The 23383-nt window shown below is 43.6% G+C and overlaps 1 protein-coding gene across 1 annotated transcript in view; it reads right to left on the bottom strand.

Moving 5' to 3' along the window:
• The window catches only part of tlcd3a (TLC domain containing 3A), a 35596-nt gene that overhangs the window by 4978 nt on the left and 7235 nt on the right, over positions 1–23383 (bottom strand). Inside the window, exons 2-3 of the mRNA XM_068010506.1 lie at positions 20018–20101; positions 17714–17924 (exon numbers count right to left, since the gene is read on the bottom strand). Coding sequence (XP_067866607.1) covers positions 17714–17924; positions 20018–20101 — 295 coding nt within the window. The remainder of the gene's footprint in view (positions 1–17713; positions 17925–20017; positions 20102–23383) is intronic.

Raw genomic sequence — 23383 nt, forward strand, 5'->3', positions numbered from 1 at the left:
TTCTCTGCTGTATAAAGGGGGTGCTCTCAAAGGGCAGTGCAAAACTTGGAGGTGGCAGGGGCGGTGGAGAGGTGAAGGCCAAGGATAGATGCCTATAACCTCCTGTGCAGAGCTAATTTATTCATTGTCCTCCTATGCTGCTTGTGTGGGGGAGGGGCAAACTGATCTAGGCTCTCTGCCAACACTGCCTTGCAATCATTTGTTATGACAATGATATATTACTGAAAATAGAGATAGACTGTCAAAGCTTTCCATCTCGCTCGCATCAGGACAATCTGCAAGATACCAATGTAAGGGCAAGCAACAACTTTATACTGTGTGAGAAGAGAGTGCTGATTGGTTGGCAAGTGAACTCTGATTGTTAAGAGGTGTTGCCATGGAGAATGCACCGGTTTATGGCGACTGACAGTTAACAATCACGCTTTGAAATTTAAACCAGGCAGCTTGACTCTGGTCAAGGCATTGCCCTGAGAAATGAACCAGCGAATGGCGGTCACTTATTTTGTTTAGCTGAAACAGGTGCAATGTGTGTACACGTTCTTTCTGTCTGCAAAGAACAGGGCCCTGTGTATTAATATATGTAGCTTCCAGTACGCGCAAATGCGCCACACTGCGAGCCCTACTGACAATCTTAGATTGGTAGTCAGCATAATTCTTAGCACACTGCCGATTATTCAGCAAATGTTGTCCATTCGCGGAATCACCGTCTAATGTGGGACACAGTGATTTGAGTTTTGCGAGCAGGGGCTGGTTGGGTCTGGCCTGTACCTTGACCATTGCAAACAGCGGAAGGGACATGTTGTTTGATACGATCCGCCAGTCTTTGGAACGTACGGCCTATATACTTCGCATCACACAGACATTGAAATTCATATATCATGTTACTAATTTGTGTGATAGGCAGGACTTCTTTTTGGCTTGACAGCAGCATCCTGTTAATGGCGAACACCATGGCACAGTGGCGCAGTGGTTAGCACCGCAGCCTCACAGCTCCAGCGACTCAGGTTCAATTCTGGGTACTGCCTGTGTGGAGTTTGCAAGTTCTTCCTGTGTCTGCGTGGGTTTTCTCCGGGTGCTCCGGTTTCCTCCCACAAGCCAAAAGACTTGCAGGTTGGTAGGTAAATTGGCTATTACAAATTGACACTAGTATAGGTAGGTGGTAGGGAAATATAGGGACAGGTGAGGATGTTTGGTAGGAATATGGGATTAGTGTAGGATTAGTATAAATGGGTGGTTGATGGTCGGCACATACTCGGTGGGCCGAAGGGCCTGTTTCAGTGCTGTATCTCTAAACTAAACACACGTGTTGCTACTGCATAGTAGCAGCGTGAAACAGCTAGCTTCACCTGTTGCCAAATGTTGATTGTCCCGATGAGTGCAAGACGAAAAGCTTCGACAACACGTCTCTATTTTCAGCAATACTCAAGTTCTGTACTACTAAACGACAATGAGATTTCCCAATGCAACAGTCATGCCATTCTGTCATAGCTAAATTAAGCAATAAGTCTGTGTGTTAACCACCATCCCATTTCTCCATAGCTGCTATGTGCTGTTTCAAATATTTTTAATGTTTACCGCATCATGTACTGCATGCGATTTTAGTAATCTTGAATGATGTAGTGATGGGTTTCGTGGTAATGCAAAACAAAAACCGAGTTGTTGGGAGGGCGGGGGAAGTGGGGAGTGGAGTTACACATCATTAGGTGAGTCAGTGACTGGTGTCTGAACAAATCTACCTCCACTTTATACACAAAATGATCAGCCTGACTGTTCTGGTATTCCAGGCACTGCAAAAGAAAAAGGAAGCTCATATTTTCAAACTACAGTAAATACTTGGTCATAACAAGAATTTTGGCTGGAGGAAGGCCAGAGAATAAAGCTGATTTTGGATTAGAAGGTCTGTTGTCAGATGCCAACTTGCTCAGTTAGTAACAGTCTCAGGACAAAGCAGCCCACTTGATTTGCACCCCACCTTCAACATTCACTCCCTTCACCACTGACACACAGTGGCAGCAGTGTGTACCATCTACAAGATGCACTGCAGCAATGCATCAAGGCTCCTTCGACAGCACCTTCTAAACCCGTGACCTCTATCACCTAGAAGTCAAGGGCAACATATGCATGGGAACACCACCACCTGCAAGTTCCCCTCCAAGACACACACCACCTTGGAACTATAATCGCTGTTCAGTCGCTGGGTCAAAATCCTGGAAATCCCTTCCAAACAGCACTGTTGGTGTACCTACACTCCAAGGACTGCAGCAGTTCAAGAAGACAGCTCACCACCACCTTCTCAAGGGCAATTAGGGATGGGCAATAAATGCTGGCCTAGCCAGCGACACCCACATCCCATGAAGGAATTTTTAAAAACTCAAGTCAAAAGATTGTAGGTTCAAACGCTAGTTCAGGATGTGGGTATGTAATCTCGGCTAACAATGCTGAGAGAGCACTGTGTTTCTGAAGATATCATGCCTCAGGTGAGGTGTTAAAACAAGACACATCTGCCTGCTCTGCTTGTTCAGGTGGATGGTAAAAATCTCATGGCACTGTTTGAAGAGTAGGGAGTTGACCTGGACAATGTTCCTCTCTCAACCAACACTACCAAAAGAAATAGACTAACTAGCCTTACTGCTTGTGGGATCTTGCTATGTGAAAAACAGCTGCATGCAGCAACCTAACAATCACTCCTAAGTAATTCATCGTTATGTGAAGTGATTTGATAAGTTTTGTTTACAGATTCCATATAAATTATTCTCTTTTTAATCGCGCAGTGGCTCAGTTGGTAAACCACACTGACTAGGATAGTGCTATCCAGGCTCCATCCTCAGTCTGTGCTAAATTAGCCAATCTCAGCTCGGGCTTTGAAGTTGGCTTCAGTTGTCTGAACTGGGGTTCGGGGGGAACTCAGCCAGGGTCTCCACTCCTGATTGCCACTCAGTGAAAGCTTGAAGAGGATAGGGATCAGTCGTGATACCTTCCATGTTTAAATAGCCCATCGACAGTATCTGGATCAACTGATGAAAGATGGCCACTCAGGTGAGCTACTGGAGGGTGCCTGAGGAAATGGGTCCCAGCAAAGTAGCAAAAATGTTAACAGATTTGCAATTAAGTAATAAATCACTTGATGACAACAATATTGCCTGGAGAGTGGGAGAGAAACTGAATGAAGGACAAACTATTGTGTAACTATGAATCCTACTGCCAACATATCTATTTTGACATGCTGATTAACCTTTCAGAGTATAACACACCATGTACCCCTTCTCACTTCCCATACTCAAATAACGTTCCAACATTAACACATTGCAGAACAATGTTGTGCTTTCACAATGGGCATCCTCATCTTGCATAACCCAGCTTTGTCTCAGTTTTTTTTAAAATGCAGCTTTTATTTGAGTGGTTGAGTGACGAGATTTAGTAAGGGAGATGAAGGCATTGTTGGACTCGCTAATGAATCCGGTATCCATTCTACTGGCTTTATTGTCCATGTCAACATCAGCTATGCTAGGTGACAGTTTATGACAAGTTAAAATAGTGACTCTTTATGCTCAGCTTACTATTTACTTAGCTTCTGTTGATGGCCCCCATTTCCTTCTTCAACAACTTATTTTGAAATCATATCTTCCTCTCAGCCATTTTTTCATGTGAATGGATTTAACTAGTCTTTTGCTCTTCAAAGCAGTATCCTAGTACTATCCCTTATCCTGTCCCTTCCCAGTGCATTGATGTCTTTTGTTGAGTACTTACAAGTGAGGCGAGTTAAGTATAATGAACAAGAGTGAGACAGTGTTCTGACTGTAATCTTGCTCATGTTTTTACAGAGCAGTACCTGCTTGGACTTGTGCTTAATTCAACTACAGCTTTCTACTCCCCATCATAAGGCAATGACACCATCAACATCTAGACCAAACCTCCTCCCTGCCGCACCTTATTTAACAATGTCTATTCTTTTATTGTATATATTTTTAGCACGGGTGATGTGGATTCCCTTCCATTTCTCAGCGTATTTGTCATTCATCTGCCTACTTCCTAAATCTTTTTGAACGTCCTGTTTTTGCCACAAAACTTATGTCTCAATCATAGATCATCTGCTTACAATTCATTCCTGAAATGATTAACAAGTATGTTGAGTGGAAGACAGGAATGATTCTGAGTTGAGGTGGGACTCTGCATCAGGACTCAACTTAGTTTGAATGAAGGGTCCCACCTCAACTATTAGCCTCCATTTCTCTTTCAGATTCTGACTCTGCATTTCCAGTGATTTCTGGCTTCATTTTTGATTTCCACTACTCATGTTTTTTTTTTAAACTTAGGAATGATTCTGATTAGAGAACAGCTCTTGTTTTCTAATAACTAGTCAATCAGTAGTGCAATACAAGTTCATCAATTCAGTTTGACTAAAAGTCTCCTGAGAAAAATCTTACCAAGAGCCTTCTGAAAGTCTAGCTCTCCTGTCCGCCTAACTGGGTTGCATCCTTAAGGAACTCTCCATTATTAGCTCCATGCATCTTGGACATTTGAACAGTATTCCATCCTATGGATGGAATGTCTTAGACCAACACTTCATGGTTGCACTTCAACCAGAGTATGGTAAATAACATAGGGAAACCAAAGTAAGAAGATGACAGTGCCCCTATATTGGAAGATTTGGAAGACTACTACAAACATTTAGGCCAAATAATATCTTGCCAAACTATGTGCTCACATGCTGTACCACTCGTCACATTTTCCTGCCAAATGTCTTCCCTTTTCTCTTCATTGTTTCATGCCCTCAGTTGCTTTAACAATCTGAACTTTTATTTAGACTGCAACACTTCAGATTCCGAGGCTGCACACCATTCCCTACCAATAAGGCTACTGAGGTAAACCACTCCCTGGCAACTTGTGAATGAGCGAGTGGGACCTGAACTGTAATCTTGTTTTTCTGTCATCTTCAGGTGGATAAATAAATGCACAGTCCTTGATGTTCCTCTCTCACTAAAGGAATAGGTGGTGGCCAGAATGGAATCGATTGTGAACCTACCTTCTACCATTGCACACTCAATACTAACAGATAATACATGTATCTTTTCTTCAAAAAAATTATTTTCTCTAAACTTCTAATAATAAATTTTATTATTATTGCAAGGGGTTTAGAGTATATGAGTAAAGGAAGTCTTGCTGCAATTATGTAGCGCTTTGGTGAGACCACACCAGAAGTACTGCATACAGTTTTGATCTCCTTATCTAAGGAAGGATATACCTGCAGTTGAGGGTGTCCAATGAAGGTTCACGAGGTTGATTCCTGGGATGAGATGGCTGTTTTAGGAAGAGAGGTTGAGTATCATAGGCCTATATTCTCTGGAGTTTAGATGAATGAGAGATGATCTCATTGAAACATAAAATTCATAAGAAGACAAAACTTGGATGCTCCTGACCTACTGTATTTGAAACATTATTTGCTCCATACCCCCTACCCCCCAGTTTTTCCCTCTTTTTCCCAACCCTCTGAGTGAAGAAATTTCTCATCTCAGTCTTAAAAGGCCGATCCCCTTATCAGGACCAATGGTCCAAGTTCTAGACTCTGCAGCCTGGGGGAAACAGCCTCCCAGCATTTACCCTGTCAAGCCCTCAGGCAATGTGTATTTACCTCCTCGTTACCATTCCATGTATGGTTCTTCAGAATATTCTAGCCTAAACTCAGGGAAAAAGAGAGGAAAACTGGGGGGGGGGGGGGGGGGGTTAGTATGGAGCAAATAATGTTTCAAATATAGTAGGTTAGGAGCATCCAAGTTTTGTCTTTGTGGTCTTACATGGATGTGTATCGTGAAACAGTTTAACAGATTGGGGAGGACCAGGGGTACATGAGTTTAAACTATGTGAGAGTAGGAATAGATTTGATGTTAAGTAGTTCAACTTTTTCCCAGGGAGTAATGAGCCTCTGGAATACATTGCCAGCTGGTGTGGCGGGTAAATTACCCTCGTGGAGAAGGAATCGCATCATATTGAAGGTAAGTGTCTTTATAAGTAACACTTGGCCCATGTGATCTCCTAAACGGATTTCGATGGCCCTAGGGGGGGAGAAAAGAGAGGAATTTTCCCAGATTATTTTTCCCCTTAAAGGCCCTGGGTTTTTTCTCCTTTTTTTGCTTTTCACTGGAGATTACATGGCTGCAGTGGGAGGAAGGAAGGAAGTGTTTAGTCATGATGCTGTGGCCACCACAAGCTTGGGCAAGGCTGAATGGACCAAATCGTCTTTTCCTGCTGGTCCATTTTGCATGTTTGTGTTTCCATTGATTTACACATATTTCAATCTGCTGATATCATCAATGAGGTGGTGACATTTTTATAAAAAAATGACCCCGCTAACACTTCAGGTCCACAAAATTCAATAAAGCTGCAAATAAGATAGATAAGTACAAGTGGAAGTGAGTATTTGGGCTTTTAAGAGCTGGATTACCAGCATTTGGTGTTGCATTTCCCTGTAGTAGGAACTGTATCTTTAAAAAAAGTGTGTGTGATATTAAAGGGCATATTGAACTCCAGTGAAAGCGAAAAGAAATTCACAGAATCAGCACACTCTCATAAATGCCAGAATTCTGTTGGGGTGGGAGAAGGTGGGCATTTAACATGTGAAGCACAGATGTCTCGGGTTCAAATTCAGTTTCATGCTGAGTGAGTTGATCTCGAACAGGAAAGCAGTTGAGTCAATGCAAATAGCCTCAGCACTCTGGGCAAGAGGAGGAAACAAAATCGCCTTTGATACCAGAGTCTGATTATGATCCAGCAACCGCGCCCCTTTGACCCCCACTTCTTGCTGAAAAGCACAGTGGCGCAGTGGTTAGCACTGCAGCCTCACAGCTCCAGCGACCCGGGTTCAATTCTGGGTACAGCCTGTGTGGAGTTTGCAAGTTCTCCCTGTGTCTGCGTGGGTTTCCTCCGGGTACTCCGGTTTCCTCCCACAGGCCAAAAGACCTGCAGGTTGGTAGGTAAATTGGCCATTATAAATTCCCCCTAGTATAGGTAGGTGGTAGGGAAATATAGGGACAGGTGGGGATGTGGTAAGAATATGGGATTAGTGTAGGATTAGTATAAATGGGTGGTTGATGGTCGGCACAGACTCGGTGGGCCGAAGGGCCTGTTTCAGTGCTGTATCTCTAAACTAAACTAAACTCCACCAAGTCTGTGAAGCAACCTGCAAGGAGGAAGCCCTGACATGTTTATAATCCCAGACATACACCAGCCTGAGTAAAATATTACAAGGCTATGGAATAATCCAACTTCCAAAGGTGCAAAATGTAGCCAGTTTGGGTGGGGTTTGAGGGACTGCTCCAGATCAAAGAAATTTTCAACTATCGCATTGTTAGATTATGTATTATGCAGAGTAAATTATCAGTAAATGAATAAGTTAATTATGTACAGTTATTTAAAAATCATAGGTGGCTATTCGGAATTAAGGGCGAATGGGAAGGTTTTCTATTGTAGGAGTCTCATCACCTCCCCCAACCCCACACAACTCTTCAGGCTTGATTCCCGGGAGATTGCTGTAAGCATTTTGAATGGCATACCAACTTGCCATCCATCTGTTTGGTAAATTGAAAGTATTTTAAAGCTAGTAGTTGCTTGCCCATGTTGCATGTTGAAAATCAGGCAATAAACTCCCATCTCATTCACCCATGGTTAATGTAAGCTGCCACCTGACTTCTACACAATGTAAAGAAAGGGTTGGAGGTCAGTCCTTTCAGCTGGTCACTGCTGAAGGGGGAGCTGGTTATTTACTGCTCTTAGTTCCATCGACATCATGTTGGAAGCCTCGGTTTTGACTTTTTTCCAGATAAGATATTGGAAGGAGCCCTATTTTCTTAAATTCACATTTAAACTCACTTTTATGTAATTAACAAAATTATGTGGTAAACATGGTTATTGTTTTTCTTTCTTTGGGCCTCCTTATCTCGAGAGACAATGGATACGCGCCTGGAGGTGGTCAGTGGTTTGTGAAGCAGCGCCTGGAGTGGCTATAAAGGCCAATTCTGGAGTGACAGGCTCTTCCACAGGTGCTGCAGAGAAATTTGTTTGTTGGGGCTGTTGCACAGTTGGCTCTCCCCTTGCGCCTCTGTCTTTTTTCCTGCCAACTACTAAGTCTCTTCGACTCGCCACAATTTAGCCCTGTCTTTATGGCTGCCCGCCAGCTCTAGCGAATGCTGGCAACTGACTCCCACGACTTGTGATCAATGTCACACGATTTCATGTCGCGTTTGCAGACGTCTTTATAACGGAGACATGGACGGCCGGTGGGTCTGATACCAGTGGCGAGCTCGCTGTACAATGTGTCTTTGGGGATCCTGCCATCTTCCATGCGGCTCACATGGCCAAGCCATCTCAAGCGCCGCTGACTCAGTAGTGTGTATAAGCTGGGGGTGTTGGCCGCTTCAAGGACTTCTGTGTTGGAGATATAGTCCTGCCACCTGATGCCAAGTATTCTCCGAAGGCAGCGAAGATGGAATGAATTGAGACGTCGCTCTTGGCTGGCATACGTTGTCCAGGCCTCACTGCCGTAGAGCAAGGTACTGAGGACACAGGCCTGATACACTCGGACTTTTGTGTTCCGTGTCAGTGCGCCATTTTCCCACACTCTCTTGGCCAGTCTGGACATAGCAGTGGAAGCCTTACCCATGCGCTTGTTGATTTCTGCATCTAGAGACAGGTTACTGGTGATAGTTGAGCCTAGGTAGGTGAACTCTTGAACCACTTCCAGAGCGTGGTCGCCAATATTGATGGATGGAGCATTTCTGACATCCTGCCCCATGATGTTCGTTTTCTTGAGGCTGATGGTTAGGCCAAATTCATTGCAGGCAGACGCAAACCTGTCGATGAGACTCTGCAGGCATTCTTCAGTGTGAGATGTTAAAGCAGCATCGTCAGCAAAGAGGAGTTCTCTGATGAGGACTTTCCGTACTTTGGACTTCGCTCTTAGACGGGCAAGGTTGAACAACCTGCCCCCTGATCTTGTGTGGAGGAAAATTCCTTCTTCAGAGGATTTGAACGCATGTGAAAGCAGCAGGGAGAAGAAAATCCCAAAACGTGTGGGTGCGAGAACACAGCCCTGTTTCACACCACTCAGGATAGGAAAGGGCTCTGATGAGGAGCCACCATGTTGAATTGTGCCTTTCATATTGTCATGGAATGAGGTGATGATACTTAGTAGCTTTGGTGGACATCCGATCTTTTCTAGTAGTCTGAAGAGACCACGTCTGCTGACGAGGTCAAAGGCTTTGGTGAGATCAATGAAAGCAATGTAGAGGGGCATCTGTTGTTCACGGCATTTCTCCTGTATCTGACGAAGGGAGAACAGCATGTCAATAGTCGATCTCTCTGCACGAAAGCCACACTGTGCCTCAGGGTAGACGCGCTCGGCCAGCTTCTGGAGCCTGTTCAGAGCGACTCGAGCAAAGACTTTCCCCACTATGCTGAGCAGGGAGATTCCACGGTAGTTGTTGCAGTCACCGCGGTCACCTTTGTTTTTATAGAGGGTGATGATGTTGGCATCGCGCATGTCCTGGGGTACTGCTCCCTCGTCCCAGCACAGGCATAGCAGTTCATGTAGTGCTGAGAGTATAGCAGGCTTGGCACTCTTGATTATTTCAGGGGTATTGCTGTCCTTCCCAGGGGCTTTTCCGCTGGCTAGGGAATCAATGGCATCACTGAGTTCCGATTTGGTTGGCTGTATGTCCAGCTCATCCATGACTGGTAGAGGCTGGGCTGCATTGAGGGCAGTCTCAGTGACAGCATTCTCCCTGGAGTACAGTTCTAGGTAGTGCTCAACCCAGCGGTCCATCTGTTTGCGTTGGTCAGTGATTATGTCCCCCGATTTAGATTTGAGGGGGGTGATCTTCTTGATGGTTGGCCCAAGAGCTCTCTTCATGCCATCATACATTCCTCTGATGTTTCCGGTGTCTGAGGCCAGCTGAATATGACTGCATAGGTGTTGCCAGTAGTCGTTTGCGCAACGCCTAGCTGTTCTTTGTGCAGTACTTCTGGCTGCTTTAAGTGCTGCGGATGTTAAATCGCTGGGGGCTTTCTTGTAGTTCAAAAGTGCAATGCGCTTAGCGGCTATGACAGGTTCCAGCTCTTCATTATGAGATTGAAACCAGTCTGCATTTCTCTTCGCACTTTTGCCGTAGGTGGTCAAAGCTGACTCATAGATGGCGTCTCTGATGTGGGCCCACTTGGTCTCAGCATCCCCTGTGGGAGTGTTTTGAAGGGCTGTTACAAGTGAATTTAGAAATTTTTGTAACAGCTGTGGGTGAGAAATTCTGCTCGTGTTGATGCGCGGGTGGCCCTTCTGCTTGGAATGATGCAACTTCTTTGGTCTGAGTCTAACCTTGCTGCACACCAGGGAGTGGTCGGTGTCGCAGTCCGCACTGTGGAAGCTGCGTGTGATTTGAACACTGTTTAAGGCGGCTCGCCTTGTGACAATGAGGTCTAGCTGGTGCCAACGACGTGATCTTGGGTGCCTCCATGAAACCTGGTGACAGGGTTTAGTGTGAAAGAACGAGTTGGTGATGCAGAGGTTATGATAGGTACACAACTCAAGCAGTCTCTGCCCGTTCTCATTCATCCTTCCAACGCCATAGCGCCCAAGGCAGGAGGGCCATGAGTCATGGTCGGCCCCAACCCTGGCATTAAAGTCCCCCAGCAGGAATAGGTGTTCGGTGTTGGGGATGCTGCTAATGATGTTATGGAGTTGTTCATAGAACTGGTCTTTAGCTTCAGGTGCGGAGCAGAGTGTTGGAGCATAGATGCTGAGTAGGTGTACTAGACCAGAGGTGGTGAGCAGTCGGATGGACAGTATGCGTTCCGAGCCATTTGAGGGAGGCTCTATCATGCTGAGCAAGGAGTTTCTGATGGCGAAGCCCACTCCATGCTGTCTTGGTTCTTCAGGATCCCTGCCCTGCCAGAAGAAGGTGTAGTCTTGCTCTGCTAGAGAGCCACTCGCGGGGAGGCGAGTCTCCTGAAGTGCTGCAATGTCCACATTGAATCTACTGAGCTCGTTGTTAATGATGGCGGTCTTCCGAGAATCGTTGATTTGTGTAAGGTCTTCCGACAGGCCAGGACACATAGTTCTGACGTTCCAGCTTGCAAAGCGAAGGGCTGGTACCTTCTTTCCTTTTTTCATGTTGTTTGGTGCGGTGTATCAGTCCACCTTTCGGGCAATGACCCTGAGCTCCAAGCACCCATTGAAGCAGGCAGACTGTGGCGGGACAGAACCTTATTGACCGGGGGCTGCCCGGTTTGAGGCGGGCGGTAGCTGTCCAGTGAGGTGCAATGACCTCTCCCACCGACAAAGGCAACCCGTGGCGCCCAGTTTCTACGCCAATTTATCTGGACTTATAACCCGTAACTGCTGCCTTCCGTGTTGTTTTAGTTGCTGTGAGGCAACTATGGAGTGACCTCTCCATGGCGCATGCCTGGGCAAATTTATGGAGGTTGAGAGTTGCCCAGTCGTCAAAACCCCCCTCTCGGCCTTTCTGGTGGGGTCCAAAGGAGTGCAGGACACGACGTTTGGCACCAGTATGGCTGCAGGAACTGCCGGAAACATGCCAAAGGTGACACATGACCGCCTACGGGGTTCCGCTCCGGATTTTCTGTTAGGGTTTACTCCCTTAGCCTTGGTCTCTCCCGAGACGCCCACAAGGCAGTGGGGTTCCCACAAGGCACAAGGTTATTGTTTACGATTTGAGATTCCACAACCTATTTCAGATGGTTTTTCAAGACAGTTGTATTTAGGTATTAAAGAAATCTATTCTCAGTTTGCTTACTCCATTCTGATTTAATGATCTACCAGCTGTGACTCAGTTAGGAGCACTCTCACCTCTGAGTAACAAGTTGTGAGTTCAAGGCCCAGAACTTGAACACAAAACCCAACTCAATACTGACAATTCTAAATTGGGGGAAGGCAAATTTTACGAAATTGAGAGGTGACCTGGCGAAAGTGTACTGGATACAGTTACTTGAAGGAAAATCAGTGGGAGACAGTCAAGAGCGAGATACTACGGGCACAGTGTCGGCATGTCCCCACAAAGATTAAGGGTGGTACTACCAAATCTAGAGCCCCCTGGTTATCTAAAAGCTTACAGGGTAAGTTTAAGCAAAAAAAGAAAGCTTATGACGATCACAAATATCTTAATACTTTAGAAAGCCTAGAGGAGTATAAAAATTCAGGGCTGTAGTAAAAAAGGAAAATTAGAAAAGCAAAGAGAGGACATGAAAAATTATTGGCAGTTAAAATCAAGGAAAACCCAAAGATGTTTTATCAGCACATTAAGAGCAAGAGGATAACTAAGGAAAGGGTAGGGCCCATCAGAGATGTACAGGGGAACTTGTGCATGGATCAGAAGTTGTGGGCAGGGTTCTTAATGAATTTTTTGTCTCTGTCTTCACAAAGGAGAGGGTTGTTACAGACATTGTAGTTAAAGAGGAGGAGTGTGAAATATTAGATAAGATGAGCATGAGAGAGGAAGTGCTTGAGGGTCTGACATCCCTGAAAGTGGATAAATTGCCATCCCAGGTTGTTAAAGGAAGCCAGGAAGGAAGTAACAGATGCTTCAAATCTTCACTAGATACAGGCGAGGTACCAGATGATTGGAGGTCTGCGAACGTTGTACCATTATTTAGAAAGGGTGCGAGGGATAAGCCAGGTAATTATAGGCCAGTCAGTCTGACTTCGGTGGTGGGTAAATTGTTAGAATCTATTCTGAGGGACAGGATAAACTGCCACTTAGAAAGGCATGGACTAATCAGGGACAGTCAGTATGGATTTGTTAGGGGAAGGTCATGTCTCACTAACTTAATTGAGTTTTGAGGAAATGACAAGGAGGATTGATGAGGGTAGTGCAGTGGATGTGGTTTACATGGATTTTAGTAAGGCATTTGACAAGGTCTACATGGAAGACTGGTCAGTAAAATGAAACCCCATGGGATACTGGGGAAGGTGGTAGGTTAGATCTAGAATTGGCTCAATGATAGGAAACAAAGGGTAGTAGTCGACGGATGTTTTTGTGAATGGAAAGCGGTTTCCAGTGGTGTTCCACAGGGCTCAATGTTGGGTCCCTTGCTGTTTGTGGTAAATATTAATGATTTGGACTTAAATGTGTGTGGCATGATTGGGAAATTTGCTGATGACACAAAATTGGCCGTGTAGTTAATAGTGAGGAGGAAAGCCGTGGACTCCAGAATTATATTGTCAGGCAAACCCCACATCTGCCAAGACTGAGGAATTTTGATTTTTGACATGATTTTTGCCACATGAGCATTAAAAACTTTTAAAAATTGCAAGCCCCGGACTGGAAGGACATTTCCATAGTAACAGACGGTGTTGAAACAATGGGGATCCAGTAGTTGCTTCCCCAATACACAGAAGTGGTCAGACCAGTTCTGGGAGTTTTAAATTGGAGAAAACAGCACTTGAGATCAGAAAGCCGTGTACTCATGGACTGAGAACATCTCCTCTCCTGTCTGCCTGTCTCCATCTCTTTCGCATGGAACTGAATCTTGTGAAGACACATAAACTCAGAGAGAAAAGTCTCCTCGTGAACAAAGTTTACGAAGAATACTGAGCCCCAATGAAATGCAAGACCATATCTTCAATCAAGGACCACAGCGAACTCAAGAAACAGTAACAAGATTTTGCCTCAAACTGTTCTACTTACCTTTTCTTCTGCTCTTTTCTGTCCCTATTTGCATGTGTGTATCATGTGTGCATGCTAGCGTGGGCGTGTCGTATATCCGTAGGCATCAACCGTATTATAGTTTAAGTTTAAGGTTTAATAAATTTCATCTTCTTTAAACCAAAGAAAGCCCATTTGTGTTCATTTCTTTGCCTTATAATTGGAAAGTTGTGAACAAGGATTCACAAAGGGGGAGCTCAAAACAGTGTGTTTAAAATTAAACCCCGTTACAATAAGACCAGGTGAAGACAGACCCCGAGACACCTTTCTCACCAGGTCGTAACAGAAATTAATGTTTTGGTTGAGTGGACGGAAAAGTGGCAAATGGAATTCAATCCAGAGAAGTGTGAGGTAATGCATTTGGGGAGGGCAAATAAAGCGAGGGAATATACAATAAACGGGAGGATATTGAGAGGGGTAGAAGAAGTGAGAGACCTTGTAGTGCATGCCCACAGGTCCCTTACGGTGGCAGGACAGGTGGACAGAGTGGTGAAGAAGGCATATGAATTGCTTTCCTTTATTGGCTGAGGTATAGAGTACAAAAGTAGGGATGAGACGCTGGAACTGTACAGAACGTTGGTTAGGTCACAGCTGGAGTATTGCGTGCAGTACTGGTCACCGCATTACAGAACAGACATAGTTGCTCTGGAGAGAGTGCAGAGGAAATTTACAAGAATGTTGCCAGGGCTTGAAGGTTGCAGCTATGAGGAAAGATTGGAGAGGCTAGGGTTGTTTTCCCTGGAACTGAGGAGGCTGAGGGGTGACTTGACTGAGGTGCACAAAATTATGAGGGGTCTAGATAGAGTAGACAGGAAGGACCTGTTACCCCTTGCAGAGAGGTCAGTTACCAGCGCACACAGACTTAAGGTGATTGGTCAAAGGATTAGAGGGGGCATGAGGGGAAACTTGTTCACCCAGAGGGTGGTGGGTGTCTGGAATTCACTGCCAGGAATGGTGGTGGAGGCAGAAACCCTCAATTATTTTAAAAGGTACCTGGACATGTACCTGAGGTGCTGTAACCTGCAGGGCTACGGACCAGGTGCTGGAAGGTGGGATTAGTTTGGGCGGATAGTTTATTCGGCCGGTGCAGACACAATGGGCTGAATGGCCTCCTTCTGTGCTGTACTTTTTCTAGGGTTCTATGGACACTCCAGTGCAGTACTGAGGGAATGATGCACTTTTGGAGGTGTCGTCTTTTGGATGAGGCCCTGTCTGTCTCTCAGGTGGATGTAAAAGATCCCATGGCACTATTTTGAAGAGGTGCAGGGGAGTTATCCTGGTCACCTGGCCAATATTTATCCCTCAATCAACACTACTAAAAAAAATTATCTGGTCCTGATCATATTGCTATTTCTGGGAGCTTGCTGTGTGCCTTTTCTACATTACAACAGTGACCACACTTCACAATCACTTCATTCGCTGTCAAGCACTTTGGGACATCCTGTGGTTGTGATAGGTGCTATATAAATGCAAGTCTTTCTTTTCTTTTTTTTTAAGTAATCACTTTTGTTCACACATTGTGTGAGTCCCACAAACATTTCATGGTAGATACCATACAGAAATCCCTGTTTATAGATCTTAAATATTTTGGATTTTGAAACAGGAGTAGAATAACAGATACAGGAGTTGGAATAATGGAGATGTGCAGAGTGACAGAGAAAGGCAAGGGTGTAAGGAAAGAGTAGCAGACACAAAAGGGAGATTAATACAGACAAAAAAGAAAAGGGAACATAGAAAGGGAGAGTAAATTAATGGAAAGCGCAAGTTGAGGCTAACACATTTAGCTTTCAGCTGCTCATATCCTACAATGTCACTTCAAAGCCAGAGAGAATAGATCAGGTCAAATCATGCAGTAATTGAGGGAAAGTATGAACAAGACTGTGAAAGTAACAGGGACAGAGAAGTCAAGAGTGATGTAGAGAAAGAGTGAAGGAGTATCAAACCAGTATAAGGACATAGCTGTTCATACACTGCTTGGGACAGAAAGATTTATCAGAGTAATAGACTGGCAACGGGATTGGGATAGAGACATCCTTGTACTTAAGCAATTGGGATAGATGGTGTTGTTTTTGAACTGTCCGGAGAGCTGCAGACTGGGCATAATGTGGTACTTGTGTTTGAGAAATGGGGAAAAAGAAAAAAATCAGAAATTGTGCAGAGAAATAAAATTAATTGAGGAGAGACAGCATTAATAGTGTTTATATTAGATAAGCTAGTTATAGAGCTAAGGCCTGAAATTCTGACTGCACAGACCTCCAGAAGTGAAGTGAGGCGGGTGTTCTACTCATCATTATGTCAGGCACTGATCCTGCCATAACCTTTAAGGTCAGATAATTAGCATACGGATAGGGGTGCAGGCTACAAACTTCCAGACTGAAACCTCCTCAAACTCTGGTGGGAATGGAGTGGGGGGAGGGGGTGGGGCAGTGTGGAAAACTCTGACAGTGCAGCATTTAAGCCCTGAACGGTTGTTTGCCAAATTGATCGGGGTTGGGAAATGGCTGGAAAAGAGGCAGAGGCTCTGCCAGACCATCAGGATATAAAACCAGCAGCTACTTAAAGGGTCAATAGCAATGCTGGAGCTGAGCAAATTGAGTGAAAAGGACAATAGCTAAATTGAAAAATTCAGCAGCCAGCTTCTGGGAATTAGACCTGGATGTTGTCCTAATCCCATTACAACAATGACCAAACATTCATAAACTACTTCATTGGCTGTAATGCACTATATAAAAGCCAGCTCTTTCTTCTAATGGAGATATGGAACAGGAGGGACAGACTTTATGTGGTTGAAGGCCTGTGTTTTGAGTCATCAGCTCCTCTGTGACCGTGTCAAATTTTCTAATTTGGCGTGGACACGGCTCCTGTAATTAAAAAAAGATTACATCTCACATCAACCACCTGCTTATGCTATTTGAACCAGCGTTTTCTTCTATCCTTGGGAACAATGCCTGGCCTGTTTCTATGCATAATGGTCACCATTCAATCATGGTCATATTTTCTTCAGGTGCTTTGATGTTAGAAATTTGATGTCACCTGACCTCATTACCACCTAGATTAAGAAAAAAAGACACAGATTTGCCTTGTCCCAGGAACGGTAAGGCATTCTCCTGGGTTGTGTGAACTGCTGTTGTGTTTGCCAGCCCTGTGTCTGCCCAGCATGTGATGGAAAAAGGTGCAAGGTATAAAAGATGGACCACCAGAAGTCCCAGAATCAGAGCGGCAAAGTAAACGTGCCTTTCAGTTGCTCAACTGTATTGTATTTCCTTCAGACTGCCTCCAAATGATTGGCTATAGCCAAGCGCCTTGGGATGTTTTACTGCGTTAAAGGCGCTAACTAGATGTAAGTTGTAGAGTCCCTACACCCAATGCTGAAGCATCCTTTTCTATCACTCCCGTTAATCTTTGTTTGAATTGGCCTTACTCTCCAAAGTTCTCTAATGGGTGGCATCTCTGCATTTACTATTGATTCTTAGTCATTCCTGAGTGTCTTACATTTTCGAATGGACAGTGAGATCTAGCCATTCTTTGTTGACCTCTTGTAGGCATATTGGCCAGTAAGTGCACAAATACCTCTCTTTATAGCAGCCAAAAAAAAAAAACTTACCCTATTAATTGGGTCCAGTTTGACTGTGTAATCACAAACATACAAACATTTTAAGCATACAAGTGCACCTCCTGTGGCAATACTTTTGGTAAATCAGATAATGCGCTGTTGTATAAAGGCAGGGGGCACCCTATGTATTATACTGCTACTAAGGCAGAGTTGTGTTTCAGCTGGACTTGCCCTTCAAAGCTAAGTGCTGAAACTAAGTTAGAGTTTCATTGCTGTTTTGGGGAGGGGCATTTGTAGCTCGAAAGATGCTTGTAAATTTCTGGCTCCAGGTCTAGAGTTTAAAAACATGAATGACTGACCGCCGGTCCCCTTTCTAATTTTGCCATTTTGCAGTTTGACATCTAAAATATGACAAACAAGACATCTCTGTATATAATGGTTGATAAAACCTCACCACAATAATAGGGAAGCAGATGAGTAACAGCACGAGATGATGTAGCACAATCAAGACATTTTTCTTCAAGAAATCTGTCACAATGTTGACAGACGCATGCCCATTTTTGGTTTTCGCCTTGTGCTTGTACCAGTGAGCTAGGTACATGGCATAAATATCATAAAACATGTAAGGCGCAGCAAACACCACATAGTCGGTAGAAATCCAATGCCTAGGAACAAAGAGCAAATAAGCAATTTATATATATATATATATAGCATTAAAAAGAACTTTAATATAGTAATCCAATTATTGCACAAGATGCGCCGAATGTATGCTGTATCATCTATAATTCTAAGATTTAAATGAAGTCAAAGTAGAAGCTGTTTGTCTGGTGAAATCACTAGAATCATAGAAAGGTTACAGTACAGAAGGAGGCCATTCAGCCTGTCGTATCTGTGCTAGTTCTCTGCAAGACCAACTCAGCAAGTCCCAAACCCCCACCAGTAGCTCTTCAAATTTTTTTTCTCTCTTCAGGTGCTTATCCCATTCCCTTTTGAAAGCCATGATTGAACCTACATCCACCACACTCAGGCAGTGCACTCCAGATCCTAACCACTCGCTGCCAAAAAAAAAGGTTTTTCCTCATGTCGCCTTTGCTTCTTTTGCCATTCACCTTAAATCAGTGTCCTCTGGTTCTCAATCCTTATGCTAATGGCAACAATGTCTCCTTATCTACTCTGTACAGACCCCTCATAATTTTGAACAACTCTATCAAATCTCCTCTCAACCTTCTCTTCTTGAAGGAGAACAACTCGAACTTCTCTAATCTATCCATATAACGGAAGTCCCCCATCCCTGGGACTGTTCATGTAAATCTTTTCTGCACCCTCTCTAAAGTTTTCACATTTTGCCTAAAGTGTGGTGCCCAGAATTGGACATAATACTCCTGTTGGGAGGCCAAACCAGTGTTTTATAAAGGTTCACCATAACTTCCTGCTTTTGTACTCCAAGTTGCTATTTATAAAGCCTAGGATCCCGTATATCTTTTTAAAGTGAGAACGTCTATTTAGAATATTTTGTTCGCAATGCCCTGCGTCACCAATTATGTGGGTAGCAAGCTTGCCAATTGCTTCTTGTTAAAACAAGTATAGCTTTTAGTTAAATCCATTTTAATGAGTTTATTTAGTGATTGGGCAATAGCACTAACACAACAAAGGCAGTGAGGTGTGTCATGAGGGTGTTTTACCATACCAGTCAGTCAGTGTTTATAATACAGAGCTTTGTTCTTAGTTGTGGGGAAAATATGAATACATATTTGCATATACATATTTACCATCCTCTGATGGTTTAATATGTGAATGCTTAGACCATGACTATGTATGACTGAGTTACATTAAAGAGAAAGATTCCAGTTTCACTCCCGAAGTTAGTCATCTCAGTTGGGTAATCAGTTAGAGTTTCTGCTTCTGATCAGCAATGTGTGCTTGTGTGGACCAGCACAGAATCAGTTGCGATGCCCTCTATAGCCAAATGCCCTGTCCACAGTCACTGTCTAGGTTTCACTTGAAGAATAATAGTCACTGTGAGGGCTGCTGTAACCTGTGGAATGTTCCTGTGGTATTATCAGTGCCTTCAAAAAAAGGATGGGCATAAACTCCCTGAAGAAGGAGAAACAGAATCCACGCATGTGATTTCAAGATTACGGTCTCATTTCTGCTGACTTACATAGCCCATCTACTAGAGGTCTTTAAAATTACAAAAGGTTTTGGTAGAGTAGACAGAGAGTGAGTGTTTTCACTGGTGGAGACGAGCTAGGCTAGAGGCCATCAATATAAGATAGTCACCAAAAAAACAAATATAGTAAAGTCATTCATGGCACAGAAGGAGGCCATTTGGCCCATCGAGTCTATCCCAGCTCTTGATGGGCTATCCAGTCAGTCCCATTTCCCCAGTCAATCCTTGTAGCCCTGCAAATTTATTTCCTTCAAATAGGGAATGCAGAAGAAACTACTTTACCCAGAGTGTGGTTAGAATGTGGAATTTGCTACCACAGGGAGTAGTTGAGTTAAATAGTGTAGAAGCATTTAAGGGGAAGCTAGATAAGCACATGAGGAAGAAGGGAGTACAGGGTTATGCTAATAGTTAGATGAGGAAGGAGGGGAGGAAGCTCAAGTGGAGCATTAACAGCAGCATGGACTCGTTGGGCCTGTTTCTGTGCTGTTTATTCTGTGTAATAGTCCAGCTTTCTGTCACAGCAGCGAGCATGTATATAACATAAAAACTCACATAACAGCAGTACAAAATGCAACAAGAGCTTTTTACCTGTCTTTCATCACATGCTTGCAGGAGGAAGTGATGATAAAGCCGGCGAATGTTGCCATCACAGCTTGCACAGAAGAGATGAGTCTGGGATTTTAAAAAAACATTATTTAACCCACAGAAAAGTGATGTGGATTCTTTTGAATTCTGTTTATTGTCAGGGATGGACGTTTGTTTAATTATTCTGCAGCAGTAACTGCCACACTATCAGAGTCGGGACCCAAACAAAACCTGCTTGTTGTAGCCTAAGTCATAAATCTTTTCGCAGTTTAGCCAACACAATTAGCATTTGCTTGAAGAACTGGCAATAGAGGAGAGTGAAATAAAAGTATCCAAGGTGCATTATTGTCGGGCTCAGCAAAGTCGCAAACTGAATGATAAAGGAATATTTGTTGAGGTTTCAAACTACTTTATGCCCAACAGGATTCAGCAGCTCCTGATGATTTACAAACTCCATCTTGTAGTCTGTTGGACTTGTCCAATATTAATTTATGAATATGGATTCAATGCCCACTTGAGAGTCAGTTCAGACTTAACACCCAAATTCTATTCCACATTTTGAATGTTGGTGTGGAAGCCAAATATATAGCACACCAGCACTAAACTTGTCATCTAAATGTGTCTTTAATGTTCATGCTCAAGATTATAGATTGTTACAGCTTGGCCTTTTAGTTTAGTAATCCCTTTCCAATGGAATACTATGAATTTTCACTCTGATTATTATGTTGAGAATACTTTCCCTGATGTGAATTTAACAGGCCTCCATTAACAAGTATGAGGGAAAGATCTTTGCACAGGTTTGTAAGAGTGTTTTACATGAGTGAAGGAATAGCTCACTGGTAGCAGAAAGACATCGCTAATCTGTTTGTTCTGCAGAAGAGGTGAGCAGAGGTCGTATTATTTTATGGTGAAAGGTCAACGCCTGTGTGCTGGTCACTAGCAAGGATGACAAGAACACAAATCAAGGAACAATGATTTGTGAATCATACCACCACTGAGCTATGAAGTTTCCCTCCCACAGATTACAGGATAATACACCAAGACTCCACAATGAGAAACTGGATTAGATCATTTTCTTTCCGGACAGTTACATCAAATGACCTGAAAAGTGGTCCTTGAGCAAGACAGTTGTTAGGATTGTGATTACAGAATGGCAATGCACTATACTCAAAGCAGTGAAACTCCAAACTCAACCAAGGCAGGCAAGAGGTTGTGGGGGAGTCATAATGAGTGTCACCTTGTATGTTCTTAGGCCCCTCTTTGCTGCTGATTATAGTACAAGAGGCCAGCCTCTAGCCTCTTCTGGCCAGCTAAGAGGGAAGGTTTAAGGAGGAGAAAAACAGCAGGAGTAAGATGCAAAAAAATTATATATTTTTCTTTCCCTTTCCTTAAATTCATAAAGTCAAGCTCCAATAACTTCTGTGTAATTGGAGATCCCATAGATCCTGGATTGACTAACCTATTTTCTTTCCTTATCAAGCCCTGTGCTGACTGAACCATATTGGGACCAGTGCATAAATAATAATTTCTCTTTAGTGATAGAGATACGGGACTTTAGAAAGTGAATACAATTGGACTGCTGAATAAACCAATAAAATGTCAAATCATTAGGCTGTTGCCAAAATCTTTGAAGAACTGTGATGTTATCACATGCATAATAGTTTGGATGGGGACAAGTGCTACATGTTAAGAGCTTGAAAGACAACATTGTGAGAGTTCTGGGAACACAGGAGCTGATTTCCCCGTTGGCCATGGATAGTGTGAGGGAAATCAGCTTAGGTTAACAGGGAAAAGTACCAATAACCTCCTCCTCCTCAAAAAAAAAGAGATTGATAATCGCCAATATAAGCCAGAGAACAAATCTGTCCTCTTGTTTGGAGCAAGTTAATGTAGGTGATATGTCATCAGCATTTTCTCCCAAAATATTAGCTTTTGATTAATTGGCCACAAGAAAGGTTTACAAATCTGTACCTTTACTGCTTTGCCTGATCCCTATCTGCAGCCCAATTTCTGGCTTGTTCCTTCTTCAGAATAAGGAAACTACATGTAACGGTGTTTGCATTTTCAGAGGATTTTTTCTAAATCACTCCAAAACTGTTGCAGAATGATGTCACTGTTTCTCTGAATAACACTGTTGACACTCAACTGAAACTTTGTGGTTGCCACTTCATGCTTGTTGCATTCCTTGTCTGCTGAGTTAACAGTGATGTTTCTCAGGGGTGTAATACACAGATTTTATTTTAAGACAACCTACTAAAGTTGTTTGCCTGGAAATGGCCAAACAAGCGTAAGTGATTGGAGTATTTGAACTGCAAGTTACGTCAAGTGCAAATAGAGTTTCTGCGGTCTTTAACACTAGTTTTTTAAAAAATCCTGCAAAAAGCCAGCCCTGCCTATCAAACTGGCCATGCCCCATGATCAAAATAGTGAACGTAGTGAGTTTCCGCCCGTTTGTTCTTCTATTAAGCTTCTTTTCTGCCGCACTGGCACTAGTAAGCACATTTTTAAAGTTTTTAAATAATACAAATTACTAAGAAACTGACTAGCATAAACCAATGAAACTGCTGAACTCTTATTAGAAATGCTTATTTTTTGTGATACACATTGTCAGCTGTATTAATAAAACTGCACCTGGTTACCACTCGAAAATACATCAAGGAGCACATAGAACATAGAACATTACAGCGCAGTACAGGCCCTTCAGCCCTCGATGTTGCGCCGACCTGTGAAACCATCTGACCTACACTCTTCCATTTTCATCCATATGTCTATCCAATGACCACTTAAATGCCCTTAAAGTTGGCGAGTCTACTACTGTTGCAGGCAGGGCGTTCCACGCCCCTACTACTCTCTGAGTAAAGAAACTACCTCTGACATCTGTCCTATATCTATCACCCCTCAACTTAAAGCTATGTCCCCTCGTGTTTGCCATCACCATCCGAGGAAAAAGACTCTCACTATCCACCCTATCTAACCCTCTGATTATCTTATATGTCTCTATTAAGTCACCTCTCCTCCTCCTTCTCTCCAACGAAAACAACCTCAAGTCCCTCAGCCTTTCCTCGTAAGACCTTCCCTCCATACCAGGCAACATCCTAGTAAATCTCCTCTGCACCCTTTCCAAAGCTTCCACATCCTTCCTATAATGCGGTGACCAGAACTGCACGCAATACTCCAGGTGCGGCCGCACCAGAGTTTTGTACAGCTGCAGCATGACCTCGTGGCTCCGAAACTCGATCCCCCTACTAATAAAAGCTAACACACCATATGCCTTCCTAACAGCCCTATTAACCTGGGTGGCAACTTTCAGGGATTTATGTACCTGGACACCAAGACCTCTCTGCTCATCTACACTACCAAGAATCTTCC

This window comes from Heterodontus francisci, chromosome 30, assembly GCF_036365525.1.
Source record: "Heterodontus francisci isolate sHetFra1 chromosome 30, sHetFra1.hap1, whole genome shotgun sequence".
Classification (NCBI taxonomy): domain Eukaryota; kingdom Metazoa; phylum Chordata; class Chondrichthyes; order Heterodontiformes; family Heterodontidae; genus Heterodontus; species Heterodontus francisci.